At 43.9% G+C, this 20,015-nt stretch overlaps 1 protein-coding gene across 2 annotated transcripts in view; it reads right to left on the reverse strand.

Annotated features, from left to right (window-relative positions):
- The window catches only part of LOC128697923 (uncharacterized), a 651,973-nt gene that overhangs the window by 14,384 nt on the left and 617,574 nt on the right, over positions 1-20,015 (reverse strand). For both annotated transcript variants that reach the window (XM_070099541.1, XM_070099542.1), the window contains one exon: positions 9,767-9,881. In XM_070099541.1, the coding sequence (XP_069955642.1) occupies positions 9,767-9,881 (115 nt within the window). The remainder of the gene's footprint in view (positions 1-9,766; positions 9,882-20,015) is intronic.

Consider the following 20,015-nt stretch of genomic DNA (forward strand, 5'->3'; position numbering starts at 1 on the left):
AGGGTGGATAGGGGGGCAATGTGGCAGATGTTGCAAGTGTATGGTGTAGGAGGTAGGTTACTGAAAGCAGTGAAGAGTTTTTACGAGGATAGTGAGGCTCAAGTTAGAGTATGTAGGAAAGAGGGAAATTTTTTCCCAGTAAAAGTAGGCCTTAGACAAGGATGTGTGATGTCACCGTGGTTGTTTAATATATTTATAGATGGGGTTGTAAGAGAAGTAAATGCGAGGGTCTTGGCAAGAGGCGTGGAGTTAAAAGATAAAGAATCACACACAAAGTGGGAGTTGTCACAGCTGCTCTTTGCTGATGACACTGTGCTCTTGGGAGATTCTGAAGAGAAGTTGCAGAGATTGGTGGATGAATTTGGTAGGGTGTGCAAAAGAAGAAAATTAAAGGTGAATACAGGAAAGAGTAAGGTTATGAGGATAACAAAAAGATTAGGTGATGAAAGATTGAATATCAGATTGGAGGGAGAGAGTATGGAGGAGGTGAACGTATTCAGATATTTGGGAGTGGACGTGTCAGCGGATGGGTCTATGAAAGATGAGGTGAATCATAGAATTGATGAGGGAAAAAGAGTGAGTGGTGCACTTAGGAGTCTGTGGAGACAAAGAACTTTGTCCTTGGAGGCAAAGAGGGGAATGTATGAGAGTATAGTTTTACCAACGCTCTTATATGGGTGTGAAGCGTGGGTGATGAATGTTGCAGCGAGGAGAAGGCTGGAGGCAGTGGAGATGTCATGTCTGAGGGCAATGTGTGGTGTGAATATAATGCAGAGAATTAGTAGTTTGGAAGTTAGGAGGAGGTGCGGGATTACCAAAACTGTTGTCCAGAGGGCTGAGGAAGGGTTGTTGAGGTGGTTCGGACATGTAGAGAGAATGGAGCGAAACAGAATGACTTCAAGAGTGTATCAGTCTGTAGTGGAAGGAAGGCGGGGTAGGGGTCGGCCTAGGAAGGGTTGGAGGGAGGGGGTAAAGGAGGTTTTGTGTGCGAGGGGCTTGGACTTCCAGCAGGCATGCGTGAGCGTGTTTGATAGGAGTGAATGGAGACAAATGGTTTTTAATACTTGACGTGCTGTTGGAGTGTGAGCAAAGTAACATTTATGAAGGGATTCAGGGAAACCGGCAGGCCGGACTTGAGTTCTGGAGATGGGAAGTACAGTGCCTGCACTCTGAAGGAGGGGTGTTAATGTTGCAGTTTAAAAACTGTAGTGTAAAGCACCCTTCTGGCAAGACAGTGATGGAGTGAATGATGGTGAAAGTTTTTCTTTTTCGGGCCACCCTGCCTTGGTGGGAATCGGCCGGTGTGATAATAAAAAAAAAAAAAAAAATGAAGAATAAATGACACTTACCTTTATTGAAGATGTAGTGATGAGTGATGAGATGGGAGATGATGGTGGTGTATTATTGTTTGGAAGGGGAATCCGCTTCCATAAGGACTTTAGGTACCAAGTCCTTTTCCTGGGTTACTTTCCTTTTTTTTTTTTTTTAATGCCACTGGGAACAACTTGACAGTCACTGGACCTCTGTCGCACCAAAAATTTATCCACAGAGCTCTGTATCTGGCATTCCTTTAAGATTTTCCTAAAATGAGCCACAACATTGTCATTGTAAAAGTCACCAGTACGGCTTGCAATAGCTGTGTCAGGGTGATGTTCGTCCATAATGGTTTGCACGTCAACCCACTTTGCACAAATTTCCTTAATCATTGAAGAAGGCAAATTCCTCCATTTCTCTCTCCCCTCCTCTGAAGCAATTTCCTCAGTTGTGGTCTCTTGCTGTTGCAGATGCTCTTGCAGCTCATCAGTGGTTAGTTCTTCATCGTCATCCTCCACCAACTCTTCCATATCCTCCCCACTAACCTCCAATGCCATGGATTTCCCCAATGCCACAATAGATTCCACAACTGGCATAGGCTCCTGAGGGTTAGCCCCAAACCCTTCAAAATCCCTCTCTTGTACACAATGTGCCCACAATTTCCTCCAAGCAGAGTTCAAGGTCCTGTTAGTCACTCCCTCCCAAGCCTTACCTAAAAGTCTCTTAGGGTCAATTCAGTGTCTGAGGTCACTTCAAAGCACTTTCGAAACACTGTTTTGGTGTACAGTTTTTTGAAATTTGAAATGACCTGCTGGTCCATGGGTTGAAGGAGAGGAGTGGTATTAGGAAGCAAGAACTTCACTTTTATGAAGCTCAACTCCCCAGCAATTCACTCTGGCAAGTCTGGAGGATGAGCAGGAGCACTGCCTAATACCAGGAGGCACTTGAGGTCCAATTTATTTTCAACGAGGTAATTTTTCACAGTGGGGCGAAACACATGATAGAACCAATCATAGAAAATGTCTGTAGTGACCCATGCCTTACTATTTGCCTTCCACATCACACACAAATTAGTCTTGACGACACTGTTTTTCTTGAACACTCTGGGAGTTTCAGAGTGATACAAGAGTAGAGGCTTCACTTTACAGTCCCCACTAGCATTACTACAAAACATTAGAGTTAGCCTGTCTTTCATAGGCTTGTGTCCTAGTAGTGCTTTTTCCTCCTGCGGCATTTTCTTCCAAAACAGGCCTGTTTCGTCATAATTAAACACTTGTTGGGGTTTTAATTTTTCAGTGAATATACTCCTTGAATTCCTGCACATATTTTTCAGCTGCTTTTTGGTCACAACTGGCAGCCTCACAATGCCTTATCACACTGTGTATGTCACTACAATTCTTAAATCACTCGAATCAACTTTTGCTGGCCTTAAATTCACTAACATCGCCACTAGTTGCAGGAATTTTTTAAATTAAATAGTCATGCAACTGCCTTGCCTTTTCACATATTACTGGCTGACACACACTACCTCCTGATAATTGTTTTTTGTTTATCCACACAAAGAACAGTCTTGCCACATCTTTGAGTATTTGCGAACTCTGTTTTGAAAACATACTTGCACCTTTCGCAACAACAGCTTCCTTGATTGCCTTTCTGTTGGCCAAGATAGTAGCGATGGTTGATTGAGGTTTATTATACAACCTGGCCAGCTCAGAGGCACGCACTCCACTTTCGTACTTTGCAATTATCTCTTTTTTCAATTCCGTAGTAATTCTCACCTTTTTTAAGACAGGGTTGGCACTAGAAGCTTTCTTGGGACCCATGGTGGCTTATTTAGCAGTTTTTTTTTTTTAACAAGTCGGCTGTCTCCCACCGAGGCAGGGTGACCCAAAAAGAAAGAAAATCCCCAAAAAGAAAATACTTTCATCATTCAACTCTTTCACCTCACTCACACATAATCACTGTTTTTGCAGAGGTGCTCAGAACACAACAGCTTAGAAGCATATACGTACACATAAAGATACACAACATATCCCTCCAAACTGCCAATGTCCCGAACCCCTCCTTTAGAGTGCAGGCATTGTACTTCCCATTTCCAGGATTCAGGTCCGGCTATAAAAAAATAACCGGTTTCCCTGAATCCCTTCACTAAATATTACCCTGCTCACACTCCAACAGATCGTCAGGTCCCAAATACCATTCGTCTCCATTCACCCCTATCGAACACGCTCACGCACGCCTGCTGGAAGTCTAAGCCCCTCGCCCACAAAACCTCCCTTACCCCTTCCTTCCAACCTTTTTGAGGACGACCCCTACCCCACCTTCCTTCCCCTACAGATTTATACGCTCTCCATGTCATTCTACTTTGAGCCAGTCTCTCTAAATGACCAAACCACCTCAATAACCCTTCTTCAGCCCTCTGACTATTATTTTTATTAACTCCACACCTTCTCCGAATTTTCTGCATAATATTTACACCACACACTGCCCTTAGACAGGACATCTCCACTGCCTCCAACTGACTCCTTGCTGCTGCATTCACAACCCAAGCTTCACACCCATATAAGGGTGTTGGTACTACAGTACTCTACTTTCATACATTCCCTTCTTTGCCTCCATAGATAATGTTTTTTGTCTCCACATATACCTCAATGCACCACTCCCCTTTTTTCCCCTCATCAATTCTATGATTAACCTCATCCTTCATAAATCCATCCGCTGACACGTCAACTCCCAAGTACAGTACATGAATCTGAAAACATTCACTTCTTCCATACTCCTCCTCCCCAATTTGATATCCAATTTTTCTTTGTCTAAATCATTTGATACCCTCATCACCTTACTCTTTTCTATGTTCACTTTCAACTTTCTACCTTTACACACGCTCCAAAACTCGTCCACTAAACATTGCAATTTTTCTTTAGAATCTCCCATAAGCACAGTATCATCAGCAAAAAGCAACTGTGACAATTCCCATTTTGTATTTGATTCCCCATAATTTAATCCCACCCCTCCCCCAAACACCCTAGCATTTACTTCTTTTACAACCCCATCTATAAATATATTAAACAACCATGGTGACATTACACATTCCTGTCTAAGACCTACTTTTACTGGGAAGTAGTCTCCCTCTCTTCTACACACCCTAACCTGAGCCTCACTATCCTCATAAAAACTCTTTACAGCATTTAGTAACTTACCACCTATTCCATATACTTACAACATCTGCCACATTGCTCCCCCATCCACTATCATATGCCTTTTCTAAATCCATAAATGCAATAAAAACTTCCCTACCTTTATCTAAATATTGTTCACATATATGCTTCAATGTAAACACTTGATCTACACATCCCCTACCCACTCTAAAACCTCCTTGCTCATCCGCAATCCTACATTCTGTCTTGCCTCTAACTCTTTCAACTATAACCCTACCATACACTTTTCCTGGTATACTCAGTAAACTTATTCCTCTATGATTTTTACAATCTCTCTTGTCCCCCTCACCTTTATATAAAGGGACTATACATGCTCTCCGCCAATCTCTAGGTACCTTCCCCTCTTTCATACATTTATTAAACAAAAATACCAACCACTCCAACACTATATCCCCCTGCTTTTAACATTTCTGTCATGATCCTGTCAGTTCCAGCTGCTTTACCCCCTTTCATTCTACGTAATGCCTCATGCACCTCCCCCACACCTACATCCTGTTCTTCTTCACTCCTAAAAGATGGTATACCTCCCTGTCCAGTGCATAAAATTACCGCCTCCCTTTCTTCGTCGACATTTAAAAGTTCCTCAAAATATTCTCGCCATGTACCCAAAACCTCCCTCTCCCCATCTACTAACTCCCCTACTCTGTTTTTAACTGACAAATCCATTTGTTCCCTAGGCTTTCTTAACTTGTTTAACTCACTCCAAAATTTTTTCTTATTTTCATTAAAATTTCTTGACAGTGCCTCTCCCACTCTATCATCTGATCTCCTTTTGCACTCTCTCACCACTCTCTTCACCTTTCTTTTACTCTCCATATACTCTACTCTTCTTATAACACTTCTGCTTTGTAAAAACCTCTCATAAGCTAACTTTTTCTCTTTTATCACAACCTTTACTTCATCATTCCACCAATCACTCCTCTTTCCTCCTGCACCCACCCTCCTATAACCACAAACTTCTGCCCCACATTCTAATACTGCATTTTTAAAACTATTCCAACCCTCTTCAACCCCTCCACTGCTCATACTTGCACCAGTCCACCTTTCTGCCAATAGTTGCTTATATCTCACCCGAACTTCCTCCTCCCTTAGTTTATACACTCTCACCTCCCTCTTACTTGTTGTTGCCATTTTCCTCTTTTCCCATCTACCTCTTACTGTAGCTACAACTAAATAATGATACGATATGTCAGTTGCCCATCTATAAATGTGTAGATCCTGGAGCCTACCCATCAACCTTTTATCCACCAATACATAATCTAACTACTTTCATTACGTGCTATATCATACCTTGTATATTTATTTATCCTCTTCTTCATAAAATATGTATTACTTATTACTAAACCTCTTTCTACACATAGCTCAATTAAAGGCTCCCCATTTTCATTTACTCCTGGCACCCCAAATTTACCTACTACTCCCTCCACAACATTTTTGCCCACTTTAGCATTGAAATCCCCAACCACCATTACTCTCACACTTGCTTCAAAACTCCCCAAGCATTCACTCAACATTTCCCAAAATCTCTCTCCTCTACACTTCTCTCTTCTCCAGGTGCATACACGCTTACTATAACCCACTTTTCACATCCAACCTTTATTTTACTCCACATAATCCTTGGATTAATACATTTGTAGTCCCTCTTTTCCTGCCATAACTTATCCTTCAACATTATTGCTACTCTGTCTTTAGCTCTAACTCTATTTAAAATCCCTGACCTAATCCCATTTATTCCTCTCCACTGAAACTATCCTACCCCCTTCATCTTTGTTTCACTTAAAGCCAGAACATCCAGCTTCTTCTCATTCATAACATCCACAATCATCTCTTTCTTATCATTTGCACAACATCCACGCACATTCAGACTTCCCACTTTGACAATTTTCTTCTTATTCTTTTTAGTAATTATTACAGGAAAAGGGGTTACTAGCCCATTGTTCCCGGCATTTTAGTTGACTTTTATAACATGCATGGCTTATGGAGGAAAGATTCTTATTCCACTTCCCCATGGATAGCAGTTACAAGCACTAAAAACACTGGAATAATACAAAATGTATCGCAGGTACACGTGGAACTGACCTCTGTGACTTGTAAACAATGGCACACTAGCTGAAGGCAGGGTAGCTGAGGCGCACTCACCTGGATGGACAGGCAGATGCTTTCGGGACGAATGTCCTTACCCGAGTTTTTCATCGTTGGTCGAGCCAATATTTTTATGGAAAACGCATCGTTGCCCAATTTTATCGTTAGTCGATGCCATCGTTGGTCGAGGGTCCACTGTAGTTTATAACCCTGTATGTTGCATTCAGAAGGCATTTCTCTATCTTCCAAGTTGAACCAGGTCTCTGTTATAGCAATATCTATATTACCTGCACTTGCAAGTAATCTTAGCTCATCTATCTTATTTCTAAGACTCCTATTTGTATAGTAAACCTTAAGGGAGCTAGTCACTCGTTGCCCTCTACTATCTCTCTTTGTTGATCAATTGCTTTGCCTTTACTAGCAACTTTATTTTGAACACTGTCTTAAACATATCCCTGAGGTATCCTGGTAATATCTGCTGTTTTCAACCCTAGTACTGCAGCCTGATTGTTTCCTACAGACACCCACAGTGCAACACTTCCTCTCACCACAGCAGCCACATGAGCAATGAGAACTCATTGTGAAGTGTGGCGGCAGGCCGAGACGTCATGCTTATGGCTGCTACCCAGCAGAATGCACTAATGAAAAAAGGCCCCCCCTGTATGGTAGGCCTTTGATTTTTGTCACAGCATTATGCCAGGGTGCTCACCCGGCATAATGCTGTGACGAGTACTCTAAGAGCATTGGTATAACTATACTCTCGTACATTCCCCTCTTTGCTTCCATGGATAATGTTCTTTGTCTCGATAGACTCCTCAGTGCACCACTCACCTTTTTCCCCTCATCAATTCTATGATTTGCCTCATCTTTCATAGACCCATCTGCTGACACATCCACTCCAAAATATCTGAATACATTCACCTCCTCCATACTCTCTCCCTCTAATCTGATATCCAACCTTTCATTACCTAAATTTTTTTCCATCCTCATCACCTTACTCTTTCCTATATTTACTTTTATTTCCTTCTTTTACATACCCTACCAAACTCATCCACCAACCTGTGCAACTTCTCTTCAGAATCTCCCAAAAGCACAGCGTCATCAGCAAAGAGCAACTGTGACAACTCCCACTTTGTGTTAGATTCTTTATCTTTTAAATCCACACCTCTTGCTAACACCCGAGCATTCACTTCTCTTAAAACCCCTATCTATAAATATACTGAACAGCCATGGTGACATTACACATCTCTGTCTAAGGCCTACTTTTACTGGGAAATAATCTCCCTCTCCTACATACTCTAACCTGAGCCTCACTGTCCTCGTAAAAACTCTTCACTGCTTTCAGTAACCTACCTTCTATTCCATACATTTGCAACATTTGCCACACTGCCCCCTTATCCACCCTACCATACACATTTTCCAAATCCATAAATGCCACAAAACTCACTTTACCCTTATCTAAATAATGTTCACCTATATGTTTCACTGTAAACACTTTGTCTACACAACCCCTAACCTTCCTAAAGCCTCCTTGTTCATCTGGTATCTTGCTCTCCATCTTACTCTTAATTCTTTCAATAATAAATCTACCAAACACTTTCTCAGGTATGCTCAACAGACTTATTCCCTTATAATTTTTACACTTTTTTTGTCCCCTTTGCCTTTATACAAAGGAACTATGAATGCTCTCTGCCAATCCCTAGGTACCTTACCCTCTTCAATATATTTATTAGCCCTTAAACTGTCCAAACGTAGATATACGTTGACGTGCAGCAGGCTCTGAACGTAGACCGACGTTTTATTTTACGCGCTTTCAAATGGGGAAAATCAAGGTTGGAGTGCTACGCATGAGAACGTACATCTACGTTTGGACAGTTTAAGGGTTAAATAAAAGCATTAACCACTCCTAAACTATATCCAAATCTACTTTTAACATTTCTATCTTTATCCCATCAATTCCAGCTGCTTTATTTCCCTTTCATTCTACCCACTGCCTCATGCACTTCGCCCACATTCACAACTGGTTTTTCCTCACTCCTACAAGATGTTGTTCCTCCTTGCCCTATACACAAAATCACAGCTTCCCTATCTTCATCAACATTCAACAATTTCTCAAAATATTCCCTCCATCTTCCCAATACCTCCAACTCTCCATTTAATAACTCTTCTCTCCTATTTTTAACATGCTTATATACATGCATATATAAATACTATATACATGCATATATACATGCACTGATATATACACATATACATGCATATATAAAGATATATACATATATACATGCATATACACATATGCTGGATTTCTGTCTTACCTTGCTGTCCTTTTGGAGGTAATTAGAAAGTAAATTAGAATTAGTATTTGTTTCACTGTATTAATGATGGCAAAGAAAGCCATTTCATAATCCTTATAATTTAACATATTTCTTGCTATGTGATAATAAGGCAAGAGTGTTCCTCCTGCATAATTCTTTCATAAAACTATTTGGTTTGGTTCCATTAAATCACTGGGAATGTATGTGCCTTGTTTAACTTATCTTTACACATACTAACCATTATTTTCATCACCTAACCACTACAATATGTCTGAGTGTGTGTGCGTGCTCATGCCTGTGCATGAATGCACATGAATGTACATACACACACACGTATGTATGTATGTATGTATGTATATATATATATATATATATATATATATATATATATATATATATATATATATATATATATATATATATATATATATATATATATATATATATATGTGTGTGTGTGTGTGTATACTACACACACACACACACTGACAAGAAATTCTAATGCTAAATAACAAAGGAGCAAATAATTAACAACCTCAACAGATAATTAATAGCCCCTATGCACAACTACATCCCTAGAGATAATTAATTGCCCTAGACATAATTAAGCCCCTAGAGATAATTAATAGCCTCTAGACATAATTAAGCCTCTAGAATTAATTAATAGCCCAATCAGGTATATAACACCAACAGATAACCAAAGCAGATACTGTAATTAATAACCAAAGCAGACAATTAAGACCCCTATCAGATAATAATAGCACCAGCAAATAATAAAAATACTGACAGTTAATTCATAATCCCAGCAGATAACATAGTGAAGGAAGGTCTCACCTGGACAATGGGTCCAGCCATACGGTCCAGGAATTCCTTTGTAAACAATGCTGTTTCATTACCACAAGTTTCAAAGACAACTCTTTCAGAACACTGAAGGTACTCCTGGAAAGAACTGAAACAAATATATCAGAACACTGAAGGTACTCCTGGAAAGAACTGAAACAAATATATCAGAACAATGAAAGTACTCCTGGAAAAAACTGAAATAAATATATTATTACCAATAATTATCACCAGGATCACCTTTACAGAATGGCTAATTACATACTACTACACAAGTCTGGAACTACAGGAAAAAATGAAAAAATCCATTAATTTTTTTTTCTCAATGATATTGGCCGTATTCTACCGAGGCAAGGTGACTTAACCCTTAAACGGTCCAAACGAATATATACGTTCACTCGCGTAGCGCCCCAAATTTGAGGAAAAAAGAAATCTTTTCTTTTAAAAGGAAAAAAGAGCATATAAGAACATAAGAACATAAGAAAGGAGGAACACTGCAGCAGGCCTGTTGGCCCATACTAGGCAGGTCCTTTACAATTCATCCCACTAACAAACATTTGACCAACCCAATTTTCAATGCTACCCAAGAAATAAGCTCTGATGTGCAAGTCCCACTCAAATCCAACCCCTCCCACTCATGTACTTATCCAACCTAAATTTGAAACTACCCAAAGTCCTAGCCTCAATAACCCAACTAGGTAGACTGTTCCACTCATCAACTACCCTATTTCCAAACCAATACTTTCCTATGTCCTTTCTAAATCTAAACTTATCTAATTTAAATCCATTACTGCGGGTTCTCTCTTGGAGAGATATCCTCAAGACCTTGTTAATATCCCCTTTATTAATACCTATCTTCCACTTATACACTTCGATCAGGTCTCCCCTCATTCTTCGTCTAACAAGTGAATGTAACTTAAGAGTCTTCAATCTTTCTTCATAAGGAAGATTTCTAATGCTATGTATTAATTTAGTCATCCTACGCTGAATGTTTTCTAACGAATTTATGTCCATTCTGTAATATGGAGACCAGAATTGAGCTGCATAATCTAGGTGAGGCCTTACTAATGATGTATAAAGCTGCAGTATGACCTCTGGACTTCTGTTGCTTACACTTCTTGATAAGAACATAAGAAAGGAGGAACACTGCAGCAGGCCTGTTGGCCCATACTAGGCAGGTCCTTTACAATTCATCCCACTAACAAACATTTGACCTACCCAATTTTCAATGCTACCCAAGAAATAAGCTCTGATGTGCAAGTCCCACTCAAATCCAACCCATCCCACTCATGTATTTATCCAACCTAAATTTGAAACTACCCAAAGTCCTAGCCTCAATAACCCAACTAGGTAGACTGTTCCACTCATCTACTACCCTATTTCCAAACCAATACTTTCCTATGTCCTTTCTAAATCTAAACTTATCTAATTTAAATCCATTACTGCGGGTTCTCTCTTGGAGATATATTCTCAAGACCTTGTTAATATCCCCTTTATTAATACCTATCTTCCACTTATACACTTCGATCAGGTCTCCCCTCATTCTTCGTCTAACAAGTGAATGTAACTTAAGAGTCTTCAATCTTTCTTCATAAGGAAGATTTCTAATGCTATGTATTAATTTAGTCATCCTACGCTGAATGTTTTCTAACGAATTTATGTCCATTCTGTAATATGGAGACCAGAATTGAACTGCATAATCTAGGTGAGGCCTTACTAATGATGTATAAAGCTGCAGTATGACCTCTGGACTTCTGTTGCTTACACTTCTTGATATAAATCCCAGTAATCTATTTGCCTTATTACGTACGCTTAGGCATTGCTGTCTTGATTTAAGGTTGCTGCTTACCATAACCCCAAGTCCTTTTCGCAATCTGTATGGTTAAGTTCTACATTATTTAACTTATAAGTGCTAGGGTTATGGACACTCCCGAGCTTCATAACCTTGCATTTATCTACATTGAACTGCATCTGCCACTTTTCTGACCAAGAGTAGAGTTTGTCTAAATCCTCCTGAAGTTCCCTAACATCTACGTTTGAATCAATTATCCTACCTATCTTCGTGTCATCGGCGAATTTGCTCTTATCACTAGTAATTCCTTCATCAAGATCATTGATATATATTATAAACAACAACAGGCCCAAGACTGATCCCTGTGGAACGCCACTTGTTACTGATCCCCACTCGGATTTAACCCCATTTATGGACACTCTTTGCTTCCTGTCTGTGAGCCATGATTCGATCCACGAGAGCACCCTTGCCCCAATGCCATGAGCTGCTACTTTCTTCAACAGTCTTTGGTGCGGAACTCTATCAAATGCCTTACTAAAATCTAAGTAAATAATATCAAATTCTTTATCGTGGTCAACAGCCTCAAAAGCTTTACTGAAGAAAGTTAATAAATTAGTTAGACAAGACCGGCCTCTTGTGAATCCATGCTGAGTATCATTAATCAAGCTATGCTTATCGAGATGGCTTCTTATAATCTCAGCTATAATTGACTCTAGTAATTTGCCTACAATTGAGGTCAGGCTTATTGGGCGGTAATTTGACGGTAACGACTTGTCCCCTGTTTTAAAAATAGGAATTACATTAGCCATCTTCCACATATCAGACACTGCACCTGTTTGAAGAGATAAATTAAAAATATTAGTTAATGGTTCACAGACTTCCATTTTGCATTCCTTTAGAACCCTTAAAAAAACCTCATCAGGACCCGGTGACTTATTTTGCTTCAGTCTGTCTATCTGCTTCACAACCATTTCACTAGTGACTGTGATGTTACATAATTTATCTTCTTCTGATCCACTATAAAAATTAATTACCGGAATATTATTAGTGTCTTCCTGTGTAAAAACCGAGAGAAAATAATTATTTAAAATCGAGCACATTTCATTCTCTTTGTCAGTAAGATGCCCATAGTTATTTTTAAGGGGACCTATCTTATCTCTGACTTTTGTTCTATAGACCTGGAAAAAACTTTTTGGGTTAGTTTTAGAATCCCTAGCAACTTTAATTTCATAGTCCCTTTTAGCTTTTCTTATCCCCTTTTTAATGTCCCTCTTAATGTCAATATACTGATTCATAAGATGACCCTCGCCTCTTTTGATACGCCTATAAATTCCTTTCTTATGCCCTAGTAGATATTTCAGCCTATTATTCATCCATTTTGGGTCATTTCTATTTGATCTAATTTCCTTATAAGGGATAAACGTTCTTTGAGCAGCATGTATTGTGTTCAGAAAACTGTCATATTGATAGCTCTCTTCGTTACCCCAGTCAACAGATGATAAGTGTTCTCTAAGCCCATCGTAATCTGCTAAGCGAAAATCTGGTACCCAGGCATCCCCAATTATTTTAATATGGAACACAGTGAGTGCACACACCCATTCTCTCATGTATAGGTGACTCAGGCTTATTGTGGCAATGTTGAATGAATGACAAAGAAAACGTATATATACGTTTGGGGTGCTACGCGCGTGAACGTATATATACGTTTGGACCGTTTAAGGGTTAAAAAGAAAAACAAGTTTTTTTTTTTAAATTTATTAATTTATACAGGAGAAGAAGTTACTAGCTCCTTGCTAACGGCATTTCAGTCACCTCTTACAACACACATTGCTTACGAAAGTAGAATTCTGTTCCAATTCCCCATGGAGATAAGAGGAAATAATGAACAAGACCTATTAAGAAAATAGAAGAAAAGCCTGATTGGTGTGTATATATGTGCTCGTACATGCACGTGTAGTGTGACTCAAGTATAAATAGAGGTAGCAGGATGTACCTGTTAGCATGCATGTTTATGAGATAAAAAAAAAGACACCAGCAATCCTACCATTATGTAAAATAATTACAGACTTCCATTTCACACTCACTTAGCAGGATGGTAGTACCTCCCTGGGAGGTTGTTGTCTACAAACCTACTACCACAGGGCAGTAGTACCTCCCTGGGTGGTTGCTGTCTACAAACCTACTACCACAGGACAGTAGTACCTCCCTGGGAGGTTGCTGTCTACAAACCTACTACCACGGGGCAGTAGTACCTCCCTGGGTGGTTGCTGTCTACAAACCTACTACCACAGGAGGGTAGTACCTCCCTGGGTGGTTGCTGTCTACAAACCTACTACCACAGGATGGTAGTACCTCCCTGGGTGGTTGCTGTCTACAAACCTATTACCACAGGATGGTAGTACCTTCCTGGGTTGTTGCTGTCTACAAACCTACTACCACAGGATGGTAGTACCTCCCTGGGTGGTTGCTGTCTACAAACCTACTACCACAGGATGGTAGTACCTCCCTGGGTGGTTGCTGCCTACAAACCTACTACCACAGGATGGTAGTACCTCCCTGGGTGGTTGCTGTCTACAAACCTACTACCACAGGATGGCAATGCCTCCCTGGGTGGTTGCTGTCTACAAACCTACTACCACATGGTGGTAGTACCTCCCTGGGTGGTTGCTGTCTACAAACCTACTACCACAGATGGTAGTGCCTCCCTGGGTGGTTGCTGTCTCCAAACCTACTGCCACAGGATGGTAGTGCCTCCCTGGGTGGTTGCTGTCTACAAACTTACCACCACAGGATGGTAGTGCCTCCCTGGGTGGTTGCTGTTTACAAACCTACTACCACAGGGCAGTAGTGCCTCCCTGGGTGGTTGCTGTCTACAAACCTACTACCACAGGGTGGTAGTACCTCCCTGGGTGGTTGCTGTCTACAAACCTACTACCACAGGATGGTAGTGCCTCCCTGGGTGGTTGCTGTCTACAAACCTACTACCACAGGGCAGTAGCACCTCCCTGGGTGGTTGCTGTCTACAAACCTACTGCCTCCCTGGGTGGTTGCTGTCTACAAACCTACTACCACAGGGTGGTAGTACTTCCCTGGGTGGTTGCTGTCTACAAACCTACTATCACAGGATGGTAGTGCCTCCCTGGGTGGTTGCTGTCTACAAACCTACTACCACAGGGTGGTAGTACCTCCCTGGGTGGTTGTTGTCTACAAACCTACTACCACAGGGTGGTAGTGCCTCCCTGGGTGGTTGCTGTCTACAACCCTACTACCACAGGGTGGTAGTACCTCCCTGGGTGGTTGCTGTCTACAAAACTACTACCACAGGGCAGTAGTACCTCCCTGGGTGGTTGCTGTCTACAAACCTACTACCACAGGGCAGTAGTACCTCCCTGGGTGGTTGCTGTCTACAAACCTACTACCATAGGGCAGTAGCACCTCTCTGGGTGGTTGCTGTCTACAAACCTACTACCACAGGACAGTAGTACCTCCCTGGGTGGTTGCTGTCTACAAACCAAATACCACAGGGTGGTAGTACCTCCCTGGGTGGTTGCTGTCTACAAACCAAATACCACAGGGTGGTAGTACCTCCCTGGGTGGTTGCTGTCTACAAACCTACTACCACAGGGCAGTAGGGCCTCCGTGGTTGGTTGCAGTCTACAAACCAACTACCACAGGATGGTAGTACCCCCCTGGGTGGTTGCTGACTACAAACCTACTACCACAGGATGGTAGTGCCTCCCTGGGTGGTTGCTGTCTACAAACCTACTACCACAAGGCAGTAGTGCCTCCCTGAGTGGTTGCTGTCTACAAACCTACTACCACAGGGCAGTAGTACCTCCCTGGGTGGTTGCTGTCTACAAGCCCACTACCACAGGACGGTAGTACCTCCCTGGGTGGTTGCTGTCTACAAGCCCACTACCACAGGGCAGTAGTACCTCCCTGGGTGTTTGCTGTCTACAAACCTACTACCACAGGGCAGTAGTACCTCCCTGGGTGGTTGCTGTCTACAAACCTACTACCACAGGGTGGTAGTACCTCCCTGGGTGGTTGCTGTCTACAAACCTACTACCACAGGGCAGTAGGGTCTCCCTGGTTGGTTGCAGTCTACAAACCAACTACCACAGGATGGTAGTACCTCCCTGGGTGGTTGCTGACTACAAACCTACTACCAAAGGATGGTAGTGCCTCCCTGGGTGGTTGCTGTCTACAAACCTACTACCACAAGGCAGTAGTGCCTCCCTGAGTGGTTGCTGTCTACAAACCTACTACCACAGGACGGTAGTACCTCCCTGGGTGGTTGCTGTCTACAAACCTACTACCACAGGGCAGTAGTACCTCCCTGGGTGGTTGCTGTCTACAAACCTACTACCACAGGGCAGTAGTACCTCCCTGGGTGGTTGCTGTCTACAAGCCCACTACCACAGGACGGTAGTACCTCCCTGGGTGGTTGCTGTCTACAAACCTACTACCACAGGGCAGTAGTACCTCCCTGGGTGGTTGCTGTCTACAAACCTACTACCACAGGATGGTAGTACCTCCCTGGGTGGTTGCTGTCTACAAACCTACTACCACAGGGTAGTAGTACCTCCCTGGGTGGTTGCTGTCTACAAACCAACTACCACAGGATGGTAGTACCTCCCTGGGTGGTTGCTGTCTACAAACCCACTACCACAGGATGGTAGTACCTCCCTGGGTGGTTGCTGTCTACAAGCCCACTACCACAGGATGGTAGTACCTCCCTGGGTGGTTGCTGTCTACAAACCCACTACCACAGGATGGTAGTACCTCCCTGGGTGGTTGCTGTCTTCAAACCTACTACCACAGGGCAGTAGTACCTCCCTGGGTGGCTGCTGTCTACAAACCTACTACCACAGGGCAGTAGCACCTCTCTGGGTGGTTGCTGTCTACAAACCTACTACCACAGGACAGTAGTACCTCCCTGGGTGGTTGCTGTCTACAAACCTACTACCACAGGGCAGTAGTACCTCCCTGGGTGGTTGCTGTCTACAAACCTACTACCACAGGGTGGTAGTACCTCCCTGGGTAGTTGCTGTCTACAAACCTACTACCACAGGGCAGTAGGGCCTCCCTGGTTGGTTGCAGTCTACAAACCAACTACCACAGGACGGTAGTACCTCCCTGGGTGGTTGCTGTCTACAAACCCACTACCACAGGATGGTAGTACCTCCCTGGGTGGTTGCTGTCTACAAACCCACTACCACAAGATGGTAGTACCTCCCTGGGTGGTTGCTGTCTACAAACCTACTACCACAGGGCAGTAGTACCTCCCTGGGTGGCTGCTGTCTACAAACCTACTACCACAGGGCAGTAGCACCTCTCTGGGTGGTTGCTGTCTACAAACCTACTACCACAGGACAGTAGTACCTCCCTGGGTGGTTGCTGTCTACAAACCTACTACCACAGGGCAGTAGTACCTCCCTGGGTGGTTGCTGTCTACAAACCTACTACCACAGGGTGGTAGTACCTCCCTGGGTGGTTGCTGTCTACAAACCTACTACCACAGGGCAGTAGGGCCTCCCTGGTTGGTTGCAGTCTACAAACCAACTACCACAGGACGGTAGTACCTCCCTGGGTGGTTGCTGACTACAAACCTACTACCAAAGGATGGTAGTGCCTCCCTGGGTGGTTGCTGTCTACAAACCTACTACCACAGGGCAGTAGGGCCTCCCTGGTTGGTTGCAGTCTATAAACCAACTACCACAGGACGGTAGTACCTCCCTGGGTGGTTGCTGTCTACAAACCTACTACCACAGGGCAGTAGTACCTCCCTGGGTGGTTGCTATCTACAAACCTACTACCACAGGGCAGTAGTACCTCCCTGGGTGGTTGCTGTCTACAAGCCCACTACCACAGGACGGTAGTACCTCCCTGGGTGGTTGCTGTCTACAAACCTACTACCACAGGGCAGTAGTACCTCCCTGGGTGGTTGCTGTCTACAAACCTACTACCACAGGATGGTAGTACCTCCCTGGGTGGTTGCTGTCTACAAACCTACTACCACAGGGTAGTAGTACCTCCCTGGGTGGTTGCTGTCTACAAACCAACTACCACAAGATGGTAGTACCTCCCTGGGTGGTTGCTGTCTACAAACCTACTACCACAGGGCAGTAGTACCTCCCTGGGTGGCTGCTGTCTACAAACCTACTACCACAGGGTGGTAGTACCTCCCTGGGTAGTTGCTGTCTACAAACCTACTACCACAGGACAGTAGTACCTCCCTGGGTGGTTGCTGTCTACAAACCTACTACCACAGGGCAGTAGTACCTCCCTGGGTGGTTGCTGTCTACAAACCAAATACCACAGGGTGGTAGTACCTCCCTGGGTGGTTGCTGTCTACAAACCTACTACCACAGGGCAGTAGGGCCTCCGTGGTTGGTTGCAGTCTACAAACCAACTACCACAGGATGGTAGTACCCCTCTGGGTGGTTGCTGACTACAAACCTACTACCACAGGATGGTAGTGCCTCCCTGGGTGGTTGCTGTCTACAAACCTACTACCACAAGGCAGTAGTGCCTCCCTGAGTGGTTGCTGTCTACAAACCTACTACCACAGGGCAGTAGTACCTCCCTGGGTGGTTGCTGTCTACAAGCCCACTACCACAGGACGGTAGTACCTCCCTGGGTGGTTGCTGTCTACAAGCCCACTACCACAGGGCAGTAGTACCTCCCTGGGTGTTTGCTGTCTACAAACCTACTACCACAGGGCAGTAGTACCTCCCTGGGTGGTTGCTGTCTACAAACCTACTACCACAGGGTGGTAGTACCTCCCTGGGTGGTTGCTGTCTACAAACCTACTACCACAGGGCAGTAGGGTCTCCCTGGTTGGTTGCAGTCTACAAACCAACTACCACAGGATGGTAGTACCTCCCTGGGTGGTTGCTGACTACAAACCTACTACCAAAGGATGGTAGTGCCTCCCTTGCTGTCTACCAACCTACTACCACAGGACGGTAGTACCTCCCTGGGTGGTTGCTGTCTACCAACCTACTACCACAGGACGGTAGTACCTCCCTGGGTGGTTGCTGTCTACCAACCTACTACCACAGGACGGTAGTACCTCCCTGGGTGGTTGCTGTCTACCAACCTACTACCACAGGACGGTAGTACCTCCCTGGGTGGTTGCTGTCTACCAACCTACTACCACAGGACGGTAGTACCTCCCTGGGTGGTTGCTGTCTACCAACCTACTACCACAGGACGGTAGTACCTCCCTGGGTGGTTGCTGTCTACCAACCTACTACCACAGGACGGTAGTACCTCCCTGGGTGGTTGCTGTCTACCAACCTACTACCACAGGACGGTAGTACCTCCCTGGGTGGTTGCTGTCTACCAACCTACTACCACAGGACGGTAGTACCTCCCTGGGTGGTTGCTGTCTACCAACCTACTACCACAGGACGGTAGTACCTCCCTGGGTGGTTGCTGTCTACCAACCTACTACCACAGGACGGTAGTACCTCCCTGGGTGGTTGCTGTCTACCAACCTACTACCACAGGACGGTAGTACCTCCCTGGGTGGTTGCTGTCTACCAACCTACTACCACAGGACGGTAGTACCTCCCTGGGTGGTTGCTGTCTACCAACCTACTACCACAGGACGGTAGTACCTCCCTGGGTGGTTGCTGTCTACCAACCTACTACCACAGGACGGTAGTACCTCCCTGGGTGGTTGCTGTCTACCAACCTACTACCACAGGACGGTAGTACCTCCCTGGGTGGTTGCTGTCTACCAACCTACTACCACAGGACGGTAGTACCTCCCTGGGTGGTTGCTGTCTACCAACCTACTACCACAGGACGGTAGTACCTCCCTGGGTGGTTGCTGTCTACCAACCTACTACCACAGGACGGTAGTACCTCCCTGGGTGGTTGCTGTCTACCAACCTACTACCACAGGACGGTAGTACCTCCCTGGGTGGTAGAAAGAGACCCAACCAACATAAATAACTATAGACTTATATCTAACCTGCCACTGTTATTCAAAATCTTCAAAAAATTAATACATATGCAACATTCCCCCGATGAAAAGCAGGGGCACCACGAGTACACTAAGAGACAACACAATAAGTGTCTGGGACCCAAGACTGTTCAATTGCCTCCCAGCATACATAAGGGGTATTGCCAATAGACCCCTGGCTGTCTTCAAGAAGGCACTGGACAGGCACCTGAAGTCAGTACCTTACCAACCAGGCTGTGGTTCGTACATCAGCTTGAGTGTGGCCAGCAGTAACAACCTGGTTGATCAAACCCTGATCCATCATGAGGCCTGGTCTCAGGCCGGGCCGCGAGACCATTGACCCCCGAAACCCTCTCCAGGTAAACTTCAGGTAATATGAGATTATACTCTATTCTAGCATCATTGAACATACTCAACCTCTGCCAGTTTGGTTTCCGACTAAAGAAAAGCACAAATGATGCAATTATAAAAAT

This window comes from Cherax quadricarinatus, chromosome 68, assembly GCF_038502225.1.
Source record: "Cherax quadricarinatus isolate ZL_2023a chromosome 68, ASM3850222v1, whole genome shotgun sequence".
In the NCBI taxonomy this organism is placed as follows: domain Eukaryota; kingdom Metazoa; phylum Arthropoda; class Malacostraca; order Decapoda; family Parastacidae; genus Cherax; species Cherax quadricarinatus.